Source organism: Hydra viridissima, unplaced genomic scaffold (genome assembly GCF_058129835.1).
Source record: "Hydra viridissima isolate aposymbiotic clone 2 unplaced genomic scaffold, HvirCarnegie_v1 scaffold_10, whole genome shotgun sequence".
Lineage (NCBI taxonomy): Eukaryota > Metazoa > Cnidaria > Hydrozoa > Anthoathecata > Hydridae > Hydra > Hydra viridissima.
In genome coordinates this window covers 13,712,814-13,735,173 of record NW_028324309.1, presented here as the reverse complement: position 1 = coordinate 13,735,173, position 22,360 = coordinate 13,712,814, and the positions used below count along the sequence as shown (strand labels likewise).

Here is a 22,360-nt window from a genome sequence, read left to right as displayed (position 1 = left end):
TTAGGAAGTTCGATTCTTACTGAGGTGTTATCATAACAATAAGGTTGATGATGTTGAAGCTTTTCTTCCTGGTCATAGCCTTGCAAGCAATTTCTACAATAATGTTGTTTTCTTTTACCTTTTGATGTTTGTGTAGACAATAATCGACTCAAACTTTTAATCACGCAATAATGGTCAGTGTCTTTGTTTGAAATAAACAACAAATCAACACAGTTATTTCGATCTGTAAATTTAGATATTTGCAAAGGGTAAAGTTTTTCATTTTCATACCCAAAGACGTTCACGCTGATGTCAGGATTATTCTTTTCAAACTTGTTGATTTTATTAAGCTTGACAGGAAACTCCATTCCATCCCAATTCAGCTCTTCTGATTTTAAAATAAGATCATTGTCAATTCTTTCGTTATGCGTATTTTTTAAATTCAACGCTCTACCCAGTAAACATCGAACAGTTGGTAAGTAGTTGGCCCGATCCTAATAACCAACTATTAGCTACAGTTGGGCCAACAGTCGGCTATTTAGTTGGTACCGTGAAAAAAACGTAACGCTTTTACCAACACTTAGCCAACTGTTTTTAAACAATTGTTTGCCATTAACGGCCCAACAGTAATAAAACAGTTGGCTAACAGTTGGTACCATTACCGGCCCAACTATATGATTTTTTTTCGCGATTTCTTAAATTCACTTTTGCGTTTAAATTGAAAGTGCAAAAGTTATAAATCATGTTTTGAATATTGCTTAATAACAAAGTATAACTTTGCTTTTTAATATTTAATTTTCTATCTAATAGTGATTGTTTGTATATCAGACTTTACCAAACAGTACTACTGTCCACACAAAATATTGTATTATTTATAGATAACTTAGTTGAATACAAAAAAAAGAAAAAATTTTTTATCATTACACTTTTATTTCCAGACCATTAAAGAAAAATATTTACAAATAAAGAACTAAAAATATTCTATTATTGTAGTTAATATTATTAAAGGTTTGAAACTAATATTGGCAACTTTAATTAAAAACAATATTGTAAAACGCTAATATTTAAAAACATGGCGATTTATTAGATAATTATTAATAATAATTAAGAAAAATTAGATTTATAAATAAAATCAAGAAAAATAAGCTTTTATAAATTTTCAAAAGAAAATAATAACTAAATATTCTTTTCATTGATTAACTGCAACTGATTTTTTATAACCTTGCTTTTCGCCTGTCTATTTATTCGCCCATCTCCTTGATCATTTGCGCCCTGAAACCATCTTGAAACCATCGGGTAAATATCTTTATCCTTGGAATTAAGATACTGAATTCTTACTGCTGCTAAAAGAATAAAATGAAAATAAATTTAAAAACTCAATTTATTTTTTGTTTAAATATAAATTATTTTTAAGTTATTTTTAAGCTCTTATACGTATACTTTGCAAATCAAGAATTACATTAACTGGTTAGCAGTTTTAAAAATATGTGCATATGATAATAAGTTCAAGTCACCAAGGGAGAATATAATATCTTACAAATTTACAACTAATGACAACACTGGTAATTGTCATAAGTACTAACATATTATATTCTTTCTTAGTGTTGTAAACATATTTTTGTAAATATAAAAATACAGTTGACTTTAATAGACTAAAAATTTACATAACTAGTAATACTTACATAGTAAGCACTTTAACACAAAATGATAACATCGCAACTTAACCTTGCCCATTCCAGTAGCTATCATCTTACTTGAAGATCCGTTTAAATTACATAAAACGCTAAAATTTTTGGAAAACATGGCTCCCAACACACATCATATGTATTTTGGACGTTCAACTTTACCGCCAATAGAACGCAGATATTTGACCTAAAAACAAATAATGCTACATATTACAACTTTTTTATTTAAACTATTTTTTCAAAGGTAAATGAAAATGTAATGCAGTATAATATAACTAAGGTATTATTAAATTACCTTTGATAAATTACAATTATAAGACTTATAAAAAAACTTATCTTTGATCTTATAAAATAATAGTTACTAGTTTAAACGCAACCTGAAGACTGCTAGAAACATTATAATACAAAAAATAATTTCAAACTTTATAGAGAGCCATCTCAGATTTCATCTGTATCATAAGGTTAAACCTCTCCAAATCTTCCTTACTTTCCATTGGAAGGCCAGGGGGAACAACAATATCTTCATTATCCAAAAAACTTTGAACTTCTAAAAACTTATTTTTTTGCTCCAGCTCTGTTAATCTTAACTCCAAAGCTGCTAACTTCTCTATAAACATACACAAATAATTAAATAATATTTGATTGCATTTGAATCTTATTGGAAAACTGGTTTCAAAAACACAATCTAGTTTTTAATTTGAAGACATACATGGATAAAGGTGTTATGGAACTCAAATATTTGGAGTTAAAATTTTAAACATTCATGTTATTTATCCCTGTAGGTGAATTGATTGCTGTAAAAATGGTATTCTAGCACATTTTTGTGCTGTGTTATTAAGGCCATGGAAAAGAGCGTTATTTAAAACCTTTATCTGCATAAAAAAGTAGAAATGTGTATTTTTGTAACATGAAATATGTATTTTTTTAAAGCCTTCATCCATTTATGACTTATATTAAAACACAAATTAATTTTTTTTACAAAAAATATAAATAGTTTTCCTTTGTCAATATGTCAGCATCTTAATCAATGTATGTATGCTTAACACATATACAATGTATAACAAGTAGTAAAACAAAAAAAAAAACAAAAAAACAAATAGTTTATCCAAAACCTTACTTTCCTGATCCCCAAAATTTTGAACAGTTTTCTCATAGTTTTCAGAAGTCGAAGTCCCTTTTAATAAAATGCTATAATTATATGCATTATACGAATATATATATATATATATATATATATATATATATATATATATATATATATATATATATATATAATAATAATAATAATAATAATATAATATAATATAATATAAATGTTATATATGCTTAATATGAAATGTATATGTCATATTGTATATACAATTGCATATACCATTTATTTATATACTGCATATATTATGTCAATATTGTATATGGCATATATTATATGCAATATATACAAAATACATAGGGATGTCTGCCAATATTTTTAGGTGGATTTCTCTGACTTTTCCCTGATACTTTCCTGATCTTCTACCTGTTTTCCTTGATTTAATTTAAAGTTACCCAAATTCAACTTCACAAAAATTGATCTAGATTCGTTTAGAAAAATGCTCTTCAACTGCAAAAATGTAAACAATAATACAACCCACACTAAATGTATCAAGTATTGATACATTTAATATGGGTTGTATAATTGTTTACATTTTTGCAAGTGAAGATTCAAGATTCGCTTGATGCAAGTGAAGTTCATAAAACTATCTGCCAAATAAACTTTTATATTACATGTACTATGTACAACTTATTTACGTTATGTAAGTTTGATGAAGAGCCATTTTCCCTGATTTCTCCCTGATTTTTTTAAAATTCAACCTAATTTCCTGGATTATCCTAGATTTTTTGCAGATATCTGATTTCCCTGACTTTTCCCTGAATTCCCCTGATCTGGCAGACACTCTGTATATATATATATATATATATATATATATATATATATATATATATATATATATATATATATATATATATATATATATATATATATACATACATACAAACATACATACATATACATACAGAAATACACACATAAACATACTACTATACACGCACATATACATTTTAGCTGTATTTAAACTTTTGATAATAGTTAAAATAGAGCTAAAATGTCTTATACAAATGCAACAATGGTGTCATCATAAAAATAAATTAAAAACTCAACCAATGTCAAAAATTGTATCTGAATGTGTCACTAATGGATAAATGTAAAATATTTCTATTTACCAGCGTAACGGTTATATTAAGAGGTGTACGAGAGTTTGAGTTTAAAAGTTTAATTAAAGGGTAGAAAAAGCGTTTGAAAGAAAAAAAAATGATAAAAAGCTTCAAACTAAACTAACTCTATTGAATAGTTTTAATCATTGAATGAATCTATTTGAATAATTTTGATAATTAGTCGCATGGTCTAAGTGAATATATTTATAATATACATTTACAAACTTACGGGAAACTTACGATTCAAAAACACGCCGGTATACAGTCGGTTAATGGTTGCCAAAAAATGCCAACAGTTAGCCAACTGTAGCCAATACTGGCCCGTCAGTTGGACCAACTAAAGCGTGTTTACTGGGCACTCTCTTTTCTCCAAAATTCAAGTCGTAATTGTAATTTGGATACTTTATTCCATTAACAGTCACGTAAAAATTGCTAACATCACAATGATCGAATAGTGATGGATTAACTGTTTGACTGGAATTTCTGTTTGTCTGAAGTCCGAACAAGATAAATCTTGGAATGCTTTTGTCAGTGACTCTTCCAAGCGACCAGGTAAATTCTGTTTGACCGGCTGGAATAAGCTGTCTTTCACATTTGTTTGATTTATAAGCCACTTGAATGGGAATTTTTTGAGCTATTAAATTCATGAATTCAGTCTTTTTCGAAATATCTAATTCAACGCGAGGCATATAAAGTCTTAATTTTTTAAGGTTGATCATTCCTGCACTAACGCTCTCCGCTCTATAAATCGCATCATCACATTCTTTCTTTGTAAAGGTGATGGTATGTCTAAACCCATAAACAACTTTGTCATAGGTTTCGCAAAATCCAAAAATGTGCTTCAACGGAATTTTAAACGAAAAAGCTCCAACGGATGTAGTGTCTGCAAACAAATGGTCTCGTCTAACAATGAATCCTGAATTTTCAACAAGATTTGACGTATCCATATACCACATCTGTTTTAATCCATCAGCAAACTGAAATCCATAAGGATATTTCATCAATCCAAGTATAGTGGTGGCTGGACCTGGATACATCACTCGTTCCACTTGCTCTCCCGACAAGTCATAAGTAACATCATTAAACAAATACAACAAAGCGTTGTTCACCAGTGCAATGTTGTCTTTAGCATCGTAAAAGGTTCCATCGCTCTTTTTCAACACCCCTTCAATAAGAATGTAAGCCTCTGATGGTACTGTTTGAATCGATTGACAGTCTATCTCAAAAGTAATCGTGCCTGAAGAATTTAAATCGAGATTGGTTGGAAGATACTCAAAAAAATCAACTTTTTCAATACCAATATCATACTCTGGGTTCTCAGTAACTCTTAATCGCTCAGTACTTATCATTTTTTATATAATAAAAAAATTATTTAATTCATTTAAATGTCTCTTATCGCAAGCCATCGCAAGTTTATAACAAGCCATCGCAACAGAATGCTATCTTCATACTATTTTCATGCCCTGCCCTATTTTCACCAGGTCTTGAATTCGAATCGCGTTCTTTTTAGACATTTTCTTACTTTGAATAGATGAACCAGTCTTTAATTTCTCAATGGTCTTTTTACCTTTGTCAATAGCCACATCTCTAGCAGTGGAAATGGCTGAAAGGGCTAACTCTCAGTCCCGGCAGATTTTGCAGCTGTAATCGCTTCTTGTCCAATTTTGCTTGTTGCAGCATTTTTAAGCAAATTCACTGTTGCTTTTGTTACACTTGACGCAGCTGCTCTTTTTATGAAATTTTTAATCATGTCTACAATACCACCTCCACCAACAACGTTCTTTTTCACATATCTTCTTTTGTTCACAATGAGCATTTTTTTAAATAAAACAATCTTTTTAAATAATTTTATCAATAGTCCTCATTAACGATTTATATTCCCCTTTATTAATCTCCCCTTGTCTCAACAGCTCATCGCAAATAGCAACAGCCTCGTTTCTTGATCCTGTATTCCCAGCATGCCATGCAGCAATACTCAATTCAAGCTTTTCCACCAACGCATTAGGATCACCTGGAAGAATAATGACACCACGACCTTTTTTACCTTTTTCAATACGCATCATTTTTTCTCAAATAGGAGCAATAAGTTGCTGATACTTTGGTCTTCTTGATGATTTCGGTTTATGCGGTTGCGAATCAGATCTTATAGCATCACTATCCATTAAAATTTTTTCATAATTTTGCAAATCTTCATCGGTATAGCTCTTTGGTATTGTTAATTCAGTCATCAGTTCCCAAAGACCTTTTGTTCCATTATACTTTTCTTCACCGACAATGATATCATTTCCATCTATTTCAACCTCCATTTTTCCAATGTACATTTTATCTCCAACTTTGTTCACTTCGAAAGGTCTTTTCTTTTTTTGATCGACTGACAGGCTTTTAATCATCTTTTGATTGCTTTCAATCAGAGGCTTGTAAAGCTTTCTCAAATCAGCTTGAAAATTCATATCTGAAATGTTGTCATTCACGCTGTTCTGATAAATCCTCTTTCGTCTGTCATTAATTTCTTTCACAATTTCATCCCTTTTATTCAGGTCTTGTATTTTAAAGAAAAACATCTTTTTAAAATACGTGGAAAAAAAACATAAATTGGTTTTACGACTACGTTGATCATTTCTTAAAATACGTGGAAAAAAACATAAATTGGTTTTACGACTACGTTGATCCTTTTTTAAACAAATTGTTAAACGTTTGAATCGCGTCTTCTCGACCTTTTTGGATCAAGTTTTCTTTAGTAACTTCATCTATTCCCTTTTTGGTTTTGGTTCGTATTTCATCCATCAAGGATTTAAACTTTTGAAGCTCATCAAGAATCAATTGAAACTCTGAATCGTTTATTTTTCCGTCTATCAACGCTTTGGAAATGTGTTCGCTGATCGTGTTCAATTTTGACTCGGCCAACACTTTGATCTTTTCATGCTTCTCCGCTTTTAATGCTAGTTTTTTGTTGACTTGTCCTCCTACAATGGACAAAAACCCCATGCTAATAGCCACACCTTCACACGCAATCGCTACTGGACTGGCAATAATGGTTGACAAAAGCCCTATTCCAGTCGCACCTAAAGCAATGCATAAGGCTTGCATCACATTGTCCACATTCGAAATGATTCTAAACACGCGATGGTACTTTTTGCTTAGATGAACTCGCTTTGCTTTTTCACTCTCTATCTCTTTCTGAATCTCGCTTATTTTCTGAAGCCTATAAACATGTCCTTCATCTGCAGGAGCTGATGGAAGAACTGGATAAAGTTTTTCATTCAATATTTCCATTTTTTGTTAATAAAAATTATTTTAAATCAATGTAACTAATCTTACAAAGTTTTTCTCTTTTTTTAACAATCACGTCCTGTTTGCTGTTACTATTCACATCCATAATAACATCATCTACAGACTCTGAAATAATAACTTCGTTTTTTCTATAATTCAATTGATCAGTAATTTTATTCATTAATGTTATCACTGCAATACCTTTCTCCAAATTCAGCCCAATGGATAAAGCTATCATTGTATGTGAGAGAGCAGCAAATTTAATGTCTTTCTGAGAAAAAATCTCATATTGTTCGTTAACGTTGAAATAAGGTGGATGATCTAACGTTTTCGTAGACACAATAATGTTGTTTGGTCTTCTTTCCTCCAACTCTCTAACTCTCTCTTCCAAAATTTTTAATTGCAAATCCAAACTGTGGACTTCTGCTGAGGTAACATTTCTAAAAAACTTGTGAGGAGCATGCATTTTACATATTAAAAATAAATTTTTAGATCATTTTTGCAAACTTAACAATTCATTATTATCTACCCATGAGTTGAACGAGTCTGGATATCCCAACCATTTGACTAACGACTTGCTCTTGGTTTTGCGAATGATTTTTTCAATTCTGAATATGTCTTGATGTGTCTTTTGCATCTCCTGCTCGTAAAAGGTGCCTTGAATTTCTTCACCGTTAGCGTCAGAGATTTTATACGTGGGCGGATTCGTATACTGAACTTTTGACACTGTAAAAACCTCCTCAGTCCATCTCGGCGTATACCCCTTTTCAAAATGAGACTTCTTTTTTACGATCCTCACTTGATCGCCCATGGAAAATTTTGGTTTTGCTGGTAATGTTTGATCCTTTCCATACTGACTCCACCAGACCTTATATTTATTCTTTTCATCGCTAGCTTCCACTGGTGTCATTTTGATGGAAGAATGCTTTGTGTTGTTGTAATTTTTCACCATCTCATCCAATACGTCAATGTATTTATTGGTATTGTTGGCTGAAAAATATTTAAACATTCTCTCTTTCATTGTTCTATTCCATCGCTCGACAACACAACTTTTTTCCTCGTTTTCAGTGGAATACAGTTGCACACCCAACGCTCTCACATGTCTGTTGTAAAACTCTTTTCCTTTGTCTACCCACAATTTAATGCATTTTCTTTCTGTGAAAATCTTTTTTAACGCTTCAGCTACTTCAAGACCTGTTTTGCTTTTTAACGGAACAATCCATCCATACTTTGAAAACACGTCGATCACCATGAGCAAATATTTTACGCCGTTGTTGAATTTTGAAAACGATTGCATGTCCACCAAATCAGCAGCCCATATCTCATCAATGTCGTTCACAATCACTTTTCTTTTTTTAAAATGATGAATCACCGGTTTATGAAGCTCCTCTGCAAGTTGATCCGTCCATTTCAAATCACTCACACCCAATCCGAATTTAGCTTTGGCTTTGATGATGGGTTCGATGATTTTTCGCTCGCTTATTTCTCTCTGAGTAGGATTTTGTATAGAATCCATTTCTTCAAGCATCATTCGATCTGCTAAATTTCTGTTTTGCTTGTCGTTAAAATATTTATAAGCTAAATCGTGGTGATATGCAGCATTGTCTACTCTATCCACCGGTTTGCTCCAATCTTGATACATGTCCGTGGAAGTGAGTCTTTTGTCTAAATTGGTTCCAGGTCCTGCAAAATTCATCCCTGGAACGTGCATTTCTCCTGGAAACTTTGCCCATGGAAGTTTTATTTTTTTTGAAAAATTGTTGATCGATTCCACCCAGTCTCCTCCTTTTGCCGTATGCGAAGATGATCCTTTGAGTGCATTCGCAGAAACAAACTTGCATTTAGTCGTTCCGCAGATGATGCAAGTTCCTTTCAACATAGGTCTGTTGTTTTTTGTGATCTCGTTTTTCAAGTGAATGGTTTCAGTCTCTCTTCTACACTTAACGCAGTACATTTTAACATATATAAAAACTTTTTAAATATAAAAAAATGGAAGTGATGAAATTGTCGTGTAAAATTGGGAAAACCAAAAGAAACAACAGCAAGCTTTTACCGAGAAGCATTCGAGGAATCATCGTTGGAAAGTCTGGATATGGAAAAACAACGCTGCTACTCAATTTACTTTTAAGACCTGGATGGTTAGACTATAATCATTTGCAAGTGTTTGGAAAATCACTATTTCAACCTGAATACAAAATACTCAAAAGATCATTCGAAAATAAACTTCCTAAAAAGGATATTGTGGATTTGTTAACGGATGATGTACAAGACGAAATGGAAAAATTGAATTTAATCCATGAAGATGTTATTAACGATCTTTCAAAAAAATATTCTGACAATTATGATATGGAATGTCAATTTTTCGAAACTGCAGACGATGTTCCAGAACCAGAAGATCTTGATTCATCTAAAAACAATTTAATGATCTTTGATGATTTGCAATTGACCAATCAAAACAAGTGTGAAAAATATTATATCCGAGGAAGACATTCTAACGTTGACTGCTTTTATCTCGCTCAAAACTATTTCGAGATTCCAAGACATACCATCAGAGAAAATGCTAACTTTATTTGTCTCTTTAAACAAGACCAAAAAAGCGTTAATCACATTTATCAAGATCACGTTTCGTGCGATATGAAAATAGAAGAATTTAAAGCCTTTTGCAATCATTGCTGGAATGAACCTCACGGATTTGCTGTCATCGATCTCTCTTCTAAAAAGAACGAGGGAAAGTACAGAAGCGGATTTGACGATTTTTTATTTTTCTAAAACAATTTAAAAAATAATTCTTATTTTAAAAATGACAGGTATAATAATCGATGTAGATGGAAAATCAAGTGTTATCACCACTGATTTTTTGGATAAAATCGTTTTTGACGAAGGAAAAAGTTATGAAATGGCTTTTCTCGGTCTTGAGACTTACAACAGCATTCCAAATGTAAACAGTAAAAACAATTCTTTCAAATACAGCATGAACAATGGAGCTCATTGGGAGAACATTATCATTCCATCAGGAAGCTATGACATTAAAGACATCAATGAGTATTTGCAAAGGTCTATTTTAAACACAATAAAAACAGCTCAACGTGGAAGTTATATTATTGCAAATAAAATTAATTACTCTCCAAACAACCTTCAAATTGGAATCAATCTTAATACTTTAAAATCAACCATTAAACTTGGTTTGAATTATTTGATTGACTTTAACGTGGAGAACAGCATCTCTTCAGTTTTAGGGTTTACTAAAAGAAAATTAAATTCCAATTCCGAATACGAGTCGGATAATATCGTTAGAATTTCAAGCATTAACACCATCAGAATCGTTAACAACGTTATCGGATCATCCTATATTAATGGAACCCAATTAAATTGCATTTACTCCTTTTATCCAAATGTTAGTCCAGGCTATAAAATCATCGAGAGACCAATGCATTTGATTTATCTTCCTGTTAAACTGTTTGAAATTTCAACAATGGTTACTCGTATCATTGATCAGAATGGAGATTTGGTTGATTTTCGTGGAGAGGATATTACAATACGATATCATATTCGAGAAGTGAAATAAATAATTTTTAATACATAAAAAATGAGCAATTATCAAAACATCAAAATTAACATCTCACAGAGTCAATCTGATAAAATTAAAAAAGCCATGCATGATAAAACCGATACTAGCATTAAGCTTTCTCATCAAGACTTGAACGGTAAACATGTTCTCGCTATCACTAATGCGCAATTGAACAAAATTAGAAAAGCGTATGAAGCTGGAAAAGGGGTCACTCTTAAATTGAGCAAAAGACAAATTGCATACAACTCAACCATTGAAGGCGGATTTATCGGAGCTCTTCTACCGTTACTAGGTATGTTAGGCAGCACTCTTGCAACAAGAGTAGTCCCTGCTCTAGCTACTGGATTGTTAGCAGGTGTAGGATCTTCTGCTGGCTCTGCTATGGTTGATAAAATTGCTGGGCGAGGTCTTTTTTACATGAGCAAAAATGGAAAAGGAATGAAGATAAAAACTTTAGGTGGAGAAGGATTGTTTATCACCCCATGGACTAAAAATGTTCACGGTGATGGACTCTTTGTTAAAAATGGAAAAGGCTATCAATCTATTGGATCTGGCTTATTGCTCGGACCTAACTCACCCTTTAATAGTATACCCTTTTTAGGTGCTATTCTATGAAAATCGCTTGTTAAAAAATTCGGATAAGCTTTTTAAGGAATTAAAAAAATGATCGACTTTCAATGGATTGACGTAGAAGGAATTGTTTTACCCAATGAGGCTTTAACTAACTTTCAATTGATAAAGGCTACTAAACAGTTAAAATTGAAAAACTTTAGAGGTGTTTTTGTGAGGGATGAATTGCCAAAAAAGCCAAGAAAAAAAGAATGTGGTATTGTGAATACAGGAGATTCAAGCACTGGTGGGTTTCATTGGGTGTGCTGGTATAAAGACGCTGACAAAAAATACAGCTTTGACTCTTATGCTCAGCCTCCTCTTGTTGAATTGACTAAATACTTGAAAAGCCCGGTTTATTATAACAGTGAAAGAGTGCAATTTGGTAACACGTCTTATTGTGGTCATTTGTGTCTTTACGTCTTAAAAAAATTGAATGAAGGTCTTGACTTTCAAGAAGTTATTAATACCTTGTGGTGAAATTTTTAAAGAATAAATTTTTTAAAAAATAACAAACCATGGAGAATATTCAAAAACACATCACTCATCAAGACTATTACGACTGCTTAATGAATAAGACAGAAAAGCATGCAACCATGAACGTTATCCGATCACATCAGCATAACATTTACACCGAAGAAATCAACAAAGTCGCACTCAGCGCTAACGATGATAAAAGACACATCTTACAAGACAGAATTCACACGCTAGCTCTCGGACACTACAAACGAAAACCATGCTTTACATTTATGGACTATGATAAACTCTTTAACATTATGGAATAAATTATGAATACTTATTTACAGGTTCTGGCATGATATTAACACCTCAAAAAATTAAGCCTTAAGTATGGAAAAGTATATCAATGAGCTGGAAATCTAATAACAATTTCCATTAAAAAAATACAACTCCATCTCGAATTCATTAACTATGGAGAAGACTGGCAATGTCCTGGAATCGATATTGTGTCTTGAAAACTGTCAATGCGCCAGAATCGATATTGTGTCTTGAAAACTGTCAATGCATATAGAAAACTGTCAATGTCCTAGAATCCGCAATTCATAGTAGTTACAAGGTCTAAAAGCATGTTCCTAAGCACCATGAAAGGCTTGTTAACAGTATGCCAATAAGATGTGCTGAAGTAATAGAGACTAAAGGTTACCCAACAAAATGCTAATGCTCGGTTAAATGTTTTGATACATACTTTTAAACTAACATTAAACAACACCTTTTTGATTGAACGTTTTGTTTTTTTTGATGTGCCATTTACATGTTCACAATTTTTCGCTGTTTTGTAAACTATTTATTAATTATTACTATTATTCAGTAAAAAAAAACCGTAAAAAAAAATTTTTTTTCTTACAATTTATAGATTGATGGGAATTAATTAACTAATATTTCTTTTTTTTTTTTTTTTAATTTCCCTAACAAAGAAAGAAATTATTTTAATGAAAATTTAAAAGTAGCAAAAAAAGTACAGAAATGTTGTTTATCCCCCTTTATCTAATGAAGAAAACGTTAGGGGTGCTATTTATGTGATCACCATTGTATGTAATCTTTTTGTTAATTACTCCTCTTTTGTTCTTCAAGCTCTTGTTGAAACGAATCACTATTTCTTTCTTTTGTTAGAAAGTGTAAAACTTCCGCTTAATTTAATTTATTTTCTTCTCTGACTTCTGTCTATCTCCTTTCTCTTTCTCTCCAACCAAAATGGCTTTTTTTTCAAGCTATATTTTTCAGCTTTTTACAGTTTCCTATTATTGCTTGTTTTTGTTCTTATGACTCATTTATTTACACGACAGGATAAATAAGTCTGCGTGTGCTCGTCTTTTTCTAACCGTTGTTTTTTAATAACATTTCTTCCTTACACTTTATCTTCTTATCATTTATTTACATAACAGGATAAATAAGTTTCCGCGTGTGTACTTTTTTTCTAATTTCCGTTATTGAATTCATTTTCCTCACAATATTTACAAAGTATTCTAGTTAAAAGCCATTAACACAAGGAACTACGTAACATCAACTATTTTTCCACCGCTTTACACGATAAATTCCTCGCAAATCAATAACATAGAGAGCCTGATCATCAATTTCAAAATTATTTTATTTCAACATCCTCCATAAAACTAATTATGTAAAAGAAAACAATTGTTTTCTTTTACATAATTAGTTTTATGGAGGATGTTGAAATAAAATAATTTTGAAATTGATGATCAGGCACTTGCTTGATCACAATAGCCTTAAGGCATTGTGATCAAGCAAGTGCTTTAAGGGCTTGATAACTCTTTAAACTCCAACTGACAACAGTATGTCTAACCAAAGCAAAATTAAAAAAATGAGTTTTCTTTAAAAAAATTTACAACGAAAGGAAAAGGAAGTGAATTCACTAAAGATTGTGTTAAAAGAGCGAAGAAAAAAGTGTCTGTGTCTGAAGATGCTGCCAATGTTTTTTATGAAAACTTTAGTGGGTTAACTTAAGATATTACAAAAAAATAGTTTAAAAAACATGTTTTTGTGGCAAAAGAATACAAATATTCTGATGAAATCGGAAAATTTCCACTCCGGATTCCTTTTCCTAACGCATATAATGAAAAGTAAAATCTGTAATTTATTTAAATTTTGAAACCGATTTTTCAAGCTTTGATATCGATATCAGTAAAATTCAAAATTATCTCTATTTATCTCGATAATCTCCATTTACTTTTATTTAAAAAGAAGCTATGGTAGGATATCTCTGGATTCACTATAAATAGGTTTTTACCAAGGATAAAATATTGTGTTTGTGCTCACATATATCCAACAATAATTTAGTGTGACATTCATATTGTATACGAATTCAATGATTAGTAAATAAAATTTATATGATATGTTAACAAAAAAAAAAAAAAATTTCATGTGGTAGAACTTAATACAAATATTTAAAAAAGAACACAATACAACTATAGTAGAACTTACATAGAGCTGACATGAACTGACTGCTAACTACTGGTGCACTAAATGAACTGACTGCTGACTGCTTGTGCACTAAAGAAGATTAAATGAAGTAGAACAAATGAAGAACAAAAGCTTCTTAAGAATTTTTGAACAGTTCTTTGTCTTACTCAATGACTCACATTTCCAAAACATTGATTGCGTCAGATGTTTCCTGGATATCGTCCTCTGGTTCCTCGTTCGGTGTCGATGAAAAGCCTTTAACTGATCAACTCAATTTTGTCCCTTCGTGATTAAGTTTGCTGCACTCAACAAACGCTTAGAGGATACTGAACTGGCAGGAATACTCAGAATGGCAAAAGCAGCCGTAGAAAGAATCGGATTGGACTTCGTTTTGCTGCCCAATACTGCAGTGACTTGGCCATCCAAGCAGCAATTGCCTCAATATCATTTTCATAACATTTTTGTTGCGATTGGCCTAAAAAAGTTATTTTATCATTTTTTTGTATACCACTATTAACTTAGTTACCCACATTCAAAGAATTTTTAGTAAATGTTTGTTGCACTTTAAATTAATAGTAATATTTTGTTTGTAAAAGTTTACTACCAAAATCTTTATGTGTTACTTTCAACTTTGGTTAAATCTAAACGTCACTATCAATTTTAGCCAAATCTAAACGGCATTTGAAAACTTGCGCTAGGGTTAGGACTATTGTAATTGTAATTGTAAAAATTAAATACAATTACACATTACAATACAATAATATTGTATTGTAATATTATAGAAACAATAAAAAATTTTTATTTTGGTATTGTATTGCTGTGATGAAAAACAATTACAATGAGTATTAGATTTCGCATCACCTATCTTGTTATGTATTTCTAAGCTCTAAATGGCCGCAGAATATTGCCTGTCTGATGATAGCCTTACTATTTAAAGTTGTCCAATTTACCATTCTGGCACCCCTTACCCCTCCCATTATGTTTCAGTAAAATAGAATCAATCATTAAATATTAGTTGTACCCTATTTCAAGGGTACAAGGGTATATAGTCGGCAACTGGACTATTAAAACATTTATTAAATTTTGAAAATAAAATAATTTTGTTTATTACAATAACAGTATATTGTTATTGTATTACAAAGTCGAATTACAATACAATATTTATTGTTATTGTAGTGGGTCATTACAATACATTTTTTTTTTCAGATATTGTTATTATTTTATAAAGATTAATTGCAATACAATATTTATTGTTATTGTATTACAGAATTACAATAGTTGTAAATCACAAGTATTGTTATTGTTTCTAAATTTAGTTATTGTTATTCTAATTTAATTCTAATTTATTTCTAATTCTAATTTAATTCTAATTATTTCTAATTCTAATTTAATTCTAGTTCTAACTTAATTTTAATTTAATTCTAATTTATTCTAATATTGTTATTCTAAATTAAGTTATTGTTTCTAAATTAAATTATTGTTACTTTTATTGTTTTCATTACAATTACAATAGTCCTAACCCTAACTTGCGCTACTTTCAAATAAAAGCAATTTTGTGCGTGACGTTTATTTATGAGTTTCATTAAAAGATATTTGGTTACACACATTTTTTTGTCTTATTTGAGAATCCTATTTTAAAGGTCAACTTGTTTCTCCCATAAATATTAAAAGAACCTTTACCAAGGAATGTTTCAATCAAATAACAGCAGAATAAAAGCAAAACAGAAGAATAAAAGCAGAAACTTTATAAAAATCATAGTCTTCATCTTATGTTTGTTTTAAGGGTCCAATTAGTTAGCAAATAAGTAGATATTTGTTTAGAACCAAACAATCCAATTACAGCAGCGATCTCAGCATTGAGTTAAAGAGCAAAATACTTTCCAAAACTACTAAACAAGTGATCGATTAATTCCTGAAAATGGAGAAAATGTGAAACAATGAGATGGGTGTTAGGAACGTTTTCAATTATCAATTTTTCACTTATCGGTAATAACTCTTCAAAAGAATTTGCAGACTTTTTCGAATTCTTTAAATTCCTCCGGCATTGGAATTGACATTTGAAAATTTTTATAAGGAGCAGAGCTAGTTTGAGCTCTAGGGCTAATTTAATAGCAGTACACCTTGATTTCTACTTGGCGGGGACTGATTGAATCAACTTCTTTGAATGGAAATTTGTTTTTTCCCTGGCCTTCTTGAGACACTAGTTGATCACAGTCGATTAATAAATATGTGTTGTCAGGTCACTCAATTTTTGAAAGAGATCCACCAATTCCAGCTGCCAATCACTCTGGTTGTCTTTAAGGTTTATGATGCTTGGTGTGAGACATGAACATTCCTTTTTTTTCTTTCACCACTTGCTCTCTTCAAATAGTTATGAAGAATATGAGGATTGCAATTCAGTTTGCTTTGGAGTATCGATTATTTAACTTCGAACATTATCCCTGACTCCAGCAAAAACACTTTGGCCATTGTCGGTGACGCAAAACAGGTGGTGTTCCTCAACGCAGGAATATCATGTTCCAGTTTTTGCATTTCATCTTGCAATCAAACTGCAATGTTGCTGCCTGTGCTTCGCTTTTCAAATAAAGAGTATCTGTGTATCAATTTCTTGATTTCTGAGTTGTGCTACTAAAAGTTACGAAAGCACTCAATAAAAGCTCAACCAATGCTCAACTCAGAAAAAAAACGTTAGGTTTCTAAAGCCTAAGTCGAGATTTCGGGAAATCAAAACTTTAATTTAAAAAGGAATTTTGATTATATATTTACATTACTGGGTTTAGGCGAGGCAAATTTGACGGAATTTTATTCATTGAGTACATTTTAAAGTTTATTCGAGAAGTTCTAGCGTTTAACTTATCTCCATAAGATTCACAGGTGATATTTGTGTTTTTAAATGTACGATTGTTAATTAAATCAAACTATAAAAGCTCTTTTCTATTGGTATATACCAATTTAGTATATACATGTCAATATATGGTTCGACAACTCAATAGCCTAAAAGATATATAGTCCGACATGGTTGTTCTTTTTTTATAGAAAAATTATTGGTTGCTCTCGTCAGCTTTGTCATTTTTTCTTCTAAAGGACATTTCACCAGTGCAGTACATTACAAAGTTAATGTAGAACTAATAAATATGCACAACGCTTTAAAATCCTCATTAAGCTTTTTTAAAGTAACAAGATAAGAAGCCTCTATTCAAACATGGGTTAAGTTACAATCATTTGTCTCTTGTTTAAGTACTTACCAGTAGCCCAACATCATTGAACAATTCTAACTGCTTATGTATTTACAATTTTCAGTAAAAAAAATCTAAATGGGTATGTAATATGTGAATTTTAATGCCAATCCTGCTGCCTATTTCATGATTGAACAGGATGAGTATTAAAATAAAATTAAGACAAATTTTCTATTAGCTTTTTGTTAAATAATTTAAAATCAAATAACTTTTATAGTTTTCTGGCTGTTTTACTAATTTTTTTTTTTTAAATTTGTCTAAATTTCAGTGGTGAAAGCATTAGGTATGAAAAACTTTATAAATAAAAGCCATAAAAAAAAAAGTAATTTATTTTAAAACCGGTTTAGTAAACAATAAAATTTCTCTTTCTGTATTTATTAATTGAAAAGTAAAGTTTTTTTCTCTGTAAAACTTAACATACTAACATATTACAAAATTTGATTTTGCAACAGTAGGTACATTAAAATCAACTTTTTAATCACTGCTATAGTAACAGTAGGTTTAAAAGCATTTTAAAAGTGTAAAATTTGTTTGTTATGTATGGCAAGCTTTTCCAAAAATGTAATCATAAAAATGCTTTTATGCTAAAACATGCATAATCTTAATAAAATAAAAATCTTGTACATGTTATCTCTTACATATGTAGTTTTATTTTGAAAAATCTTTGGATTATGTTTTAACATTTAAACACGTTTACAATACAGCATGGTTTAAACAGCGCAATTAAACAGGATTAAGTTAAATGCTTTATTGCTGTTAGTTTGATGAATTTAAGTGAAAAATGAAATTAAATCTTTTATTTGAATGTTTGATAAACACACTTTGTAAAATGCACAAATTTCTAAGTTGAAATTAATTAAAATGTAGTTTGCTATTGGCCTTTAACATCTTACTTGCAGTATTTATGAAGCCACTAGAGTTTGTTTTTTTTTTACAAATCTACCAGAATTTTTTTTTTTTTTTTTTTTAATGTTAAGGTTTTCATTAATCTTTAGAATGACTAATCCTTATTTATTTACAATATTCATTTATTATCAGTCATAATATGTGAAATGTGTGTTTGTAATGTGTAATGTAGAAAAAAAAAAAGTGAAATGAGAAAAACTTAAATGTTTTTTTCACTTAGAACTGATAAATGAATCCACCATCATATTTGCCAGATGAACCCCCGCGTGTGATGATTGCAACTCAAAAAGAAATGGCAGATGCCGAAGTTCCTTTGCAGTTTCGTGACTATTGTGCACACCTCTACATACCGCTAAGAAAATGCCGCATTGAAACAAGGATGATGCCATGGGCATGCAAACATGAAAAGCATGAGTGGGATGAATGTGAACTAGCTGATTATTACCGACGTATACGCGATAAACACAGAGAAAATCTGAAGAAACAAGCTGAAAAAAACAAACTCAACCAAGTCTAGCTATATTTATTGTGTGGTTACTTGTTTTTAAGATAATAAGAATCATTTAATGTAAAGAAATTCTTTTCTATTGAGCTGTATGAAAATATATATCAAGTTAGTTTTTGATGTTTGTTCAGATTTTTTTTTTTTTTTTCTGTAATTAAGGATTGTTTTAGATTTAAAAAAAAAGGTGTAAGTAGATGAACAGGATAAATTTTGAAAAACGATGGCGTGATGCTGCTACACTTGTTATTGCAGTGAAATCAGGTGGGCACACCAATCCAGTTGGAAACTCCTTTAAAGTTTTAATGCTTCAAAGACATGAAAAGAGTAAGTTTATGGTGAGGTGAGATTTATTGGGGTTGATGACCATGGTTTTTGTATTGATCAATTAATTGTTGTTTAGCCGGGATTGTTTTTAGCTGTTCTGCAATTTATTTTTCTTGAACAAGTTGTTTTTTGTTCATAAATCTTTAATGTATGTTTAGCCCAGTAGTTACGTTTTTCCTGGAGGTGTCATATCAAGTGCTGATTTTAAGAAAGAGTGGATAGATGTGCTTCCAACAGGTGTACAAAGGTCTTTGGATATAGCTGCTGCTCGTCCTTATATTTACACTAGTACTTTAATAAAAAATGGCCTACAACCTGAGTTAGCTTTTCGAATATGTGCCTTACGTGAAACATTTGAAGAATCTGGAATTTTGTTGATAACGAATGACAAAGGTGATAGTGAAGCTCTTACTGACCCTGACACTATTATTGGTGGAAAATATGGTACATTAGAGGCTTGGCGTGAGAAAGTCAATGATGATGCCAATAACTTCCTGGAATTGTTCAGGTGGGTTGGTTTCTAAGAATAATTGGATTCATTTTAAGTTTTATCATAAAGTATAGTACTTTGAGATTTTTTCATTAGTTGCTCTAAACTGTTCCCCAACATATACAACCTTTTTGAATGGTCAACCTGGTTAACTCCTGCATTTAAAAAGATCTCTCGTAGATTTGACACTATATTTTATATTTGTTTGCTTCCTGATATTCAACCACCAAGTAAAGTTGATAAATGCGAAGTTGTTGACACACTTTGGTGCAGCCCAAACGATTTTCTAGTTAAACACAGAGATGTTTTACCACCTCCACAAGTTTATGAGCTTGCAAGGATGCAAAGGTCAAACACTTTTTTATGAGATTCTTATTTAGTTACACCATCAAAAGTAAAAAGATTTGGTAATGAAAAAATGAAAACCTTTTTTCCAGGTTCAACAGCTGGAATGACTTGCGGGAGTTTGTGAAATATCGAGAACAACTTGGGCTGGAAATGTGGTGTCCTTACCAGATATCATTAAACGATGGATGTATTGTAAGTTAAAGTGTATTAGACTATTAGGTTAAAGTGCAAATTGGGCTTTCTAATTGAAATTATTCAGATGATTGTATGTGCTTTTCTTTGGATACTTTTTAGTTGACATATCCTGGAGACGATTATCATCAATGGGATCCAAATAGAGATCATAGTCATCTTGAATGTACCATTGATGAGCTAAGAAATGTTTCAACAAATATAAACAGACAAGAAGTGTCCAAAACACATGGGCATGCATTTAAAAGTAACTATGTATGGTACGGTCACCTTCCTATTGAAATAGAGTATAAAAAAAGTTACAATTTTCGTTTAATGGCGTGAGCATTAGAGGATAAAGTAAATTAGTTAACTTTAAAATCTCTTGCAACCAAAGTCATGGTGTTTATCTTCTGCCTTTTTGATAAATATTTTTTATCGTGATGTTCTGAAGGATTCCTAACCGAAGAAGTCAATCCATATGAGTGAAACTTGCATCAAAACAGCAAAGATAATCATGGTTATGAATAACCAAAGATAATCCATCTGAAATTTTTATTGTAACTCTAAATTACCGTCAAATAAATATCCAAGTTATGAATATTTTTAGTGAAATATTTAAACTCTAAATTTCTTATAAATATATAATTTCTTTTTATTATCTAACAATTGTTTTTTTTTTTTTTTCGCAATTTTATACTTTTAACAAAATCTGCGTCGATTGACGGTTAATTTTAGTTCCTTCTTTTTCATTACTGTTGAGAAAACCAAGATTGCATTAGACGGGAACATAATCATTATCATAATCATCATCATCTACAATTGAACTTGCTGCAACTCTTATCATTAAAATATCCATCATGTTGCATACTGCATTGAGGCTTTATAAATTAAATTTGCAACAACATGTTTTCATGTTACATAAGAGCATATAGAAACCTTTCAAATACAGTCAGAAAAAGTTTAACATTAAACTAATATATTTCTACATTTAAAAGCTTGTTTATGTACTCTGTTTAAGATATGGATGATAAGTATCGTTTCAAGATTTTAAGTTTCAAGACTGGGCAACTAACTTTTGTGTGTCACGAGCAAGTGTCTCTGTCTTGCCATTTTACTTTTCTTCAACCGCAACGTCGGGCCGCCAACTTAACTTCATACTTATCACTTGAAACTTCATAATATGAAACTTATCACTTGAAACTTCATAATATGAAGTTTCAAGTGATAAGTATGAAGTTAAGTTGGCGGCCCGACGTACTTTAAAAAAATCATTTTCATATCAAATTATGAAAAATATAGATACTGTGTTTTGACGTTGTACAGCTGAAATGCGATCATATTATGCAGAGTTTCAAAGCTACATTTTTATTATTAATTTTTTGTTCATAAGCTGTTCAGTTTTCAAAGGTTGCGTTATAGACCCAACAAAAAAAACCGCTGGCATGACCTTAAAATGATCGTTAGTCTGTTATGTCAAACTCTTAAATCCAATTTCAATTTTATTTCATAGGAGGACAAAATGGTTTGATTCTGATTTGCGACGGAATCCAAAAATTAGATTGGTTACATTAAACCCAGACATCTAATAATTAAATTCTACAAAAAGGAAAATTATATATTTAACTCAAATTTAACTTTTATGCATTGAATATTATAATAATACAAGATGATTATGAAATACCTTTCTAAAAATTGAGGTCCGCTCCCTTAACTTTAACGGGATACTAAATATTGAATGAACAAGTAAAAGAGATTGAAGATAGAACATTGTTGCGGTAGAGGAATCCTAATTTCTGTAATTTAGCTGTTTAAATGATGTAGAAGATTCCAGTGCAATTGTTTGGGCAAAATAGAATTCTCCATTGACTCCACTTTTATTTTCACTCTTCTAAATTCATTAAAGGTTTTGCAAAGATTATTGCTCGATGACGTTTCCTTGTGTTTTTCGTTACTCAGAATTACGAAAAACTGTAAAAGTCAGCAAAATTTTTCATCAACAAAGTTTTTACGCAATTTTCCTATTTTAAACTAAATTATATCATAAAAGTAGAAATGGTGTTAACTTAAGTTTTTATGATC

General features: G+C 30.9%; 2 protein-coding genes and 1 long non-coding RNA gene across 6 annotated transcripts; 2 read left to right on the top strand and 1 right to left on the bottom strand.

Annotated features, from left to right (window-relative positions):
* Positions 1–1,040: 1,040 nt before the first annotated feature.
* Positions 1,041–4,190, bottom strand: LOC149883208 (uncharacterized). 4 transcript variants are annotated; one of them, XR_016444617.1, is made up of 5 exons: positions 3,927–4,186; positions 2,782–2,852; positions 2,087–2,271; positions 1,662–1,851; positions 1,047–1,322 (listed from the first exon to the last, which is right to left on the bottom strand). It is a non-coding gene; the product is annotated as an uncharacterized LOC149883208 (long non-coding RNA). The 4 variants fall into 4 exon arrangements; XR_016444616.1 differs by having other exon boundaries at positions 1,041–1,322; positions 1,662–2,271; positions 3,927–4,190; XR_016444618.1 differs by having other exon boundaries at positions 1,041–1,322; positions 1,662–2,271; positions 2,782–2,838; positions 3,927–4,190.
* Positions 4,191–18,669: 14,479 nt separating this feature from the next.
* Positions 18,670–19,065, top strand: LOC145181531 (NADH dehydrogenase [ubiquinone] 1 beta subcomplex subunit 7-like). Its single transcript, XM_090101152.1, has one exon. The coding sequence runs from the start codon at positions 18,670–18,672 to the stop codon at positions 18,955–18,957; it is 288 nt and encodes a 95-aa protein (XP_089957278.1). The 3' UTR covers positions 18,958–19,065.
* Positions 19,066–19,110: 45 nt separating this feature from the next.
* Positions 19,111–20,879, top strand: LOC145181530 (acyl-coenzyme A diphosphatase NUDT19-like). The gene is made up of 5 exons (XM_080056635.2): positions 19,111–19,280; positions 19,428–19,777; positions 19,856–20,107; positions 20,197–20,299; positions 20,402–20,879. Exons 1-5 carry the CDS (start codon positions 19,140–19,142, stop codon positions 20,621–20,623), a joined length of 1,068 nt encoding a protein of 355 aa, XP_079912761.2. The 5' UTR covers positions 19,111–19,139; the 3' UTR covers positions 20,624–20,879.
* Positions 20,880–22,360: the final 1,481 nt, after the last annotated feature.

Bases quoted from the DNA above. Each gene is read 5' to 3' on its own strand.
- LOC145181531 (XM_090101152.1), top strand. From the start codon at position 18,670: ATGAATCCACCATCATATTTGCCAGATGAACCCCCGCGTGTGATGATT.
- LOC145181530 (XM_080056635.2), top strand. From the start codon at position 19,140: ATGAACAGGATAAATTTTGAAAAACGATGGCGTGATGCTGCTACACTT. The intron at 19,778-19,855 runs GTGGGTTGGTTT...TTTTTTCATTAG, and splicing joins AACTTCCTGGAATTGTTCAG to TTGCTCTAAACTGTTCCCCA. The intron at 20,108-20,196 runs GTCAAACACTTT...CCTTTTTTCCAG, and splicing joins GAGCTTGCAAGGATGCAAAG to GTTCAACAGCTGGAATGACT.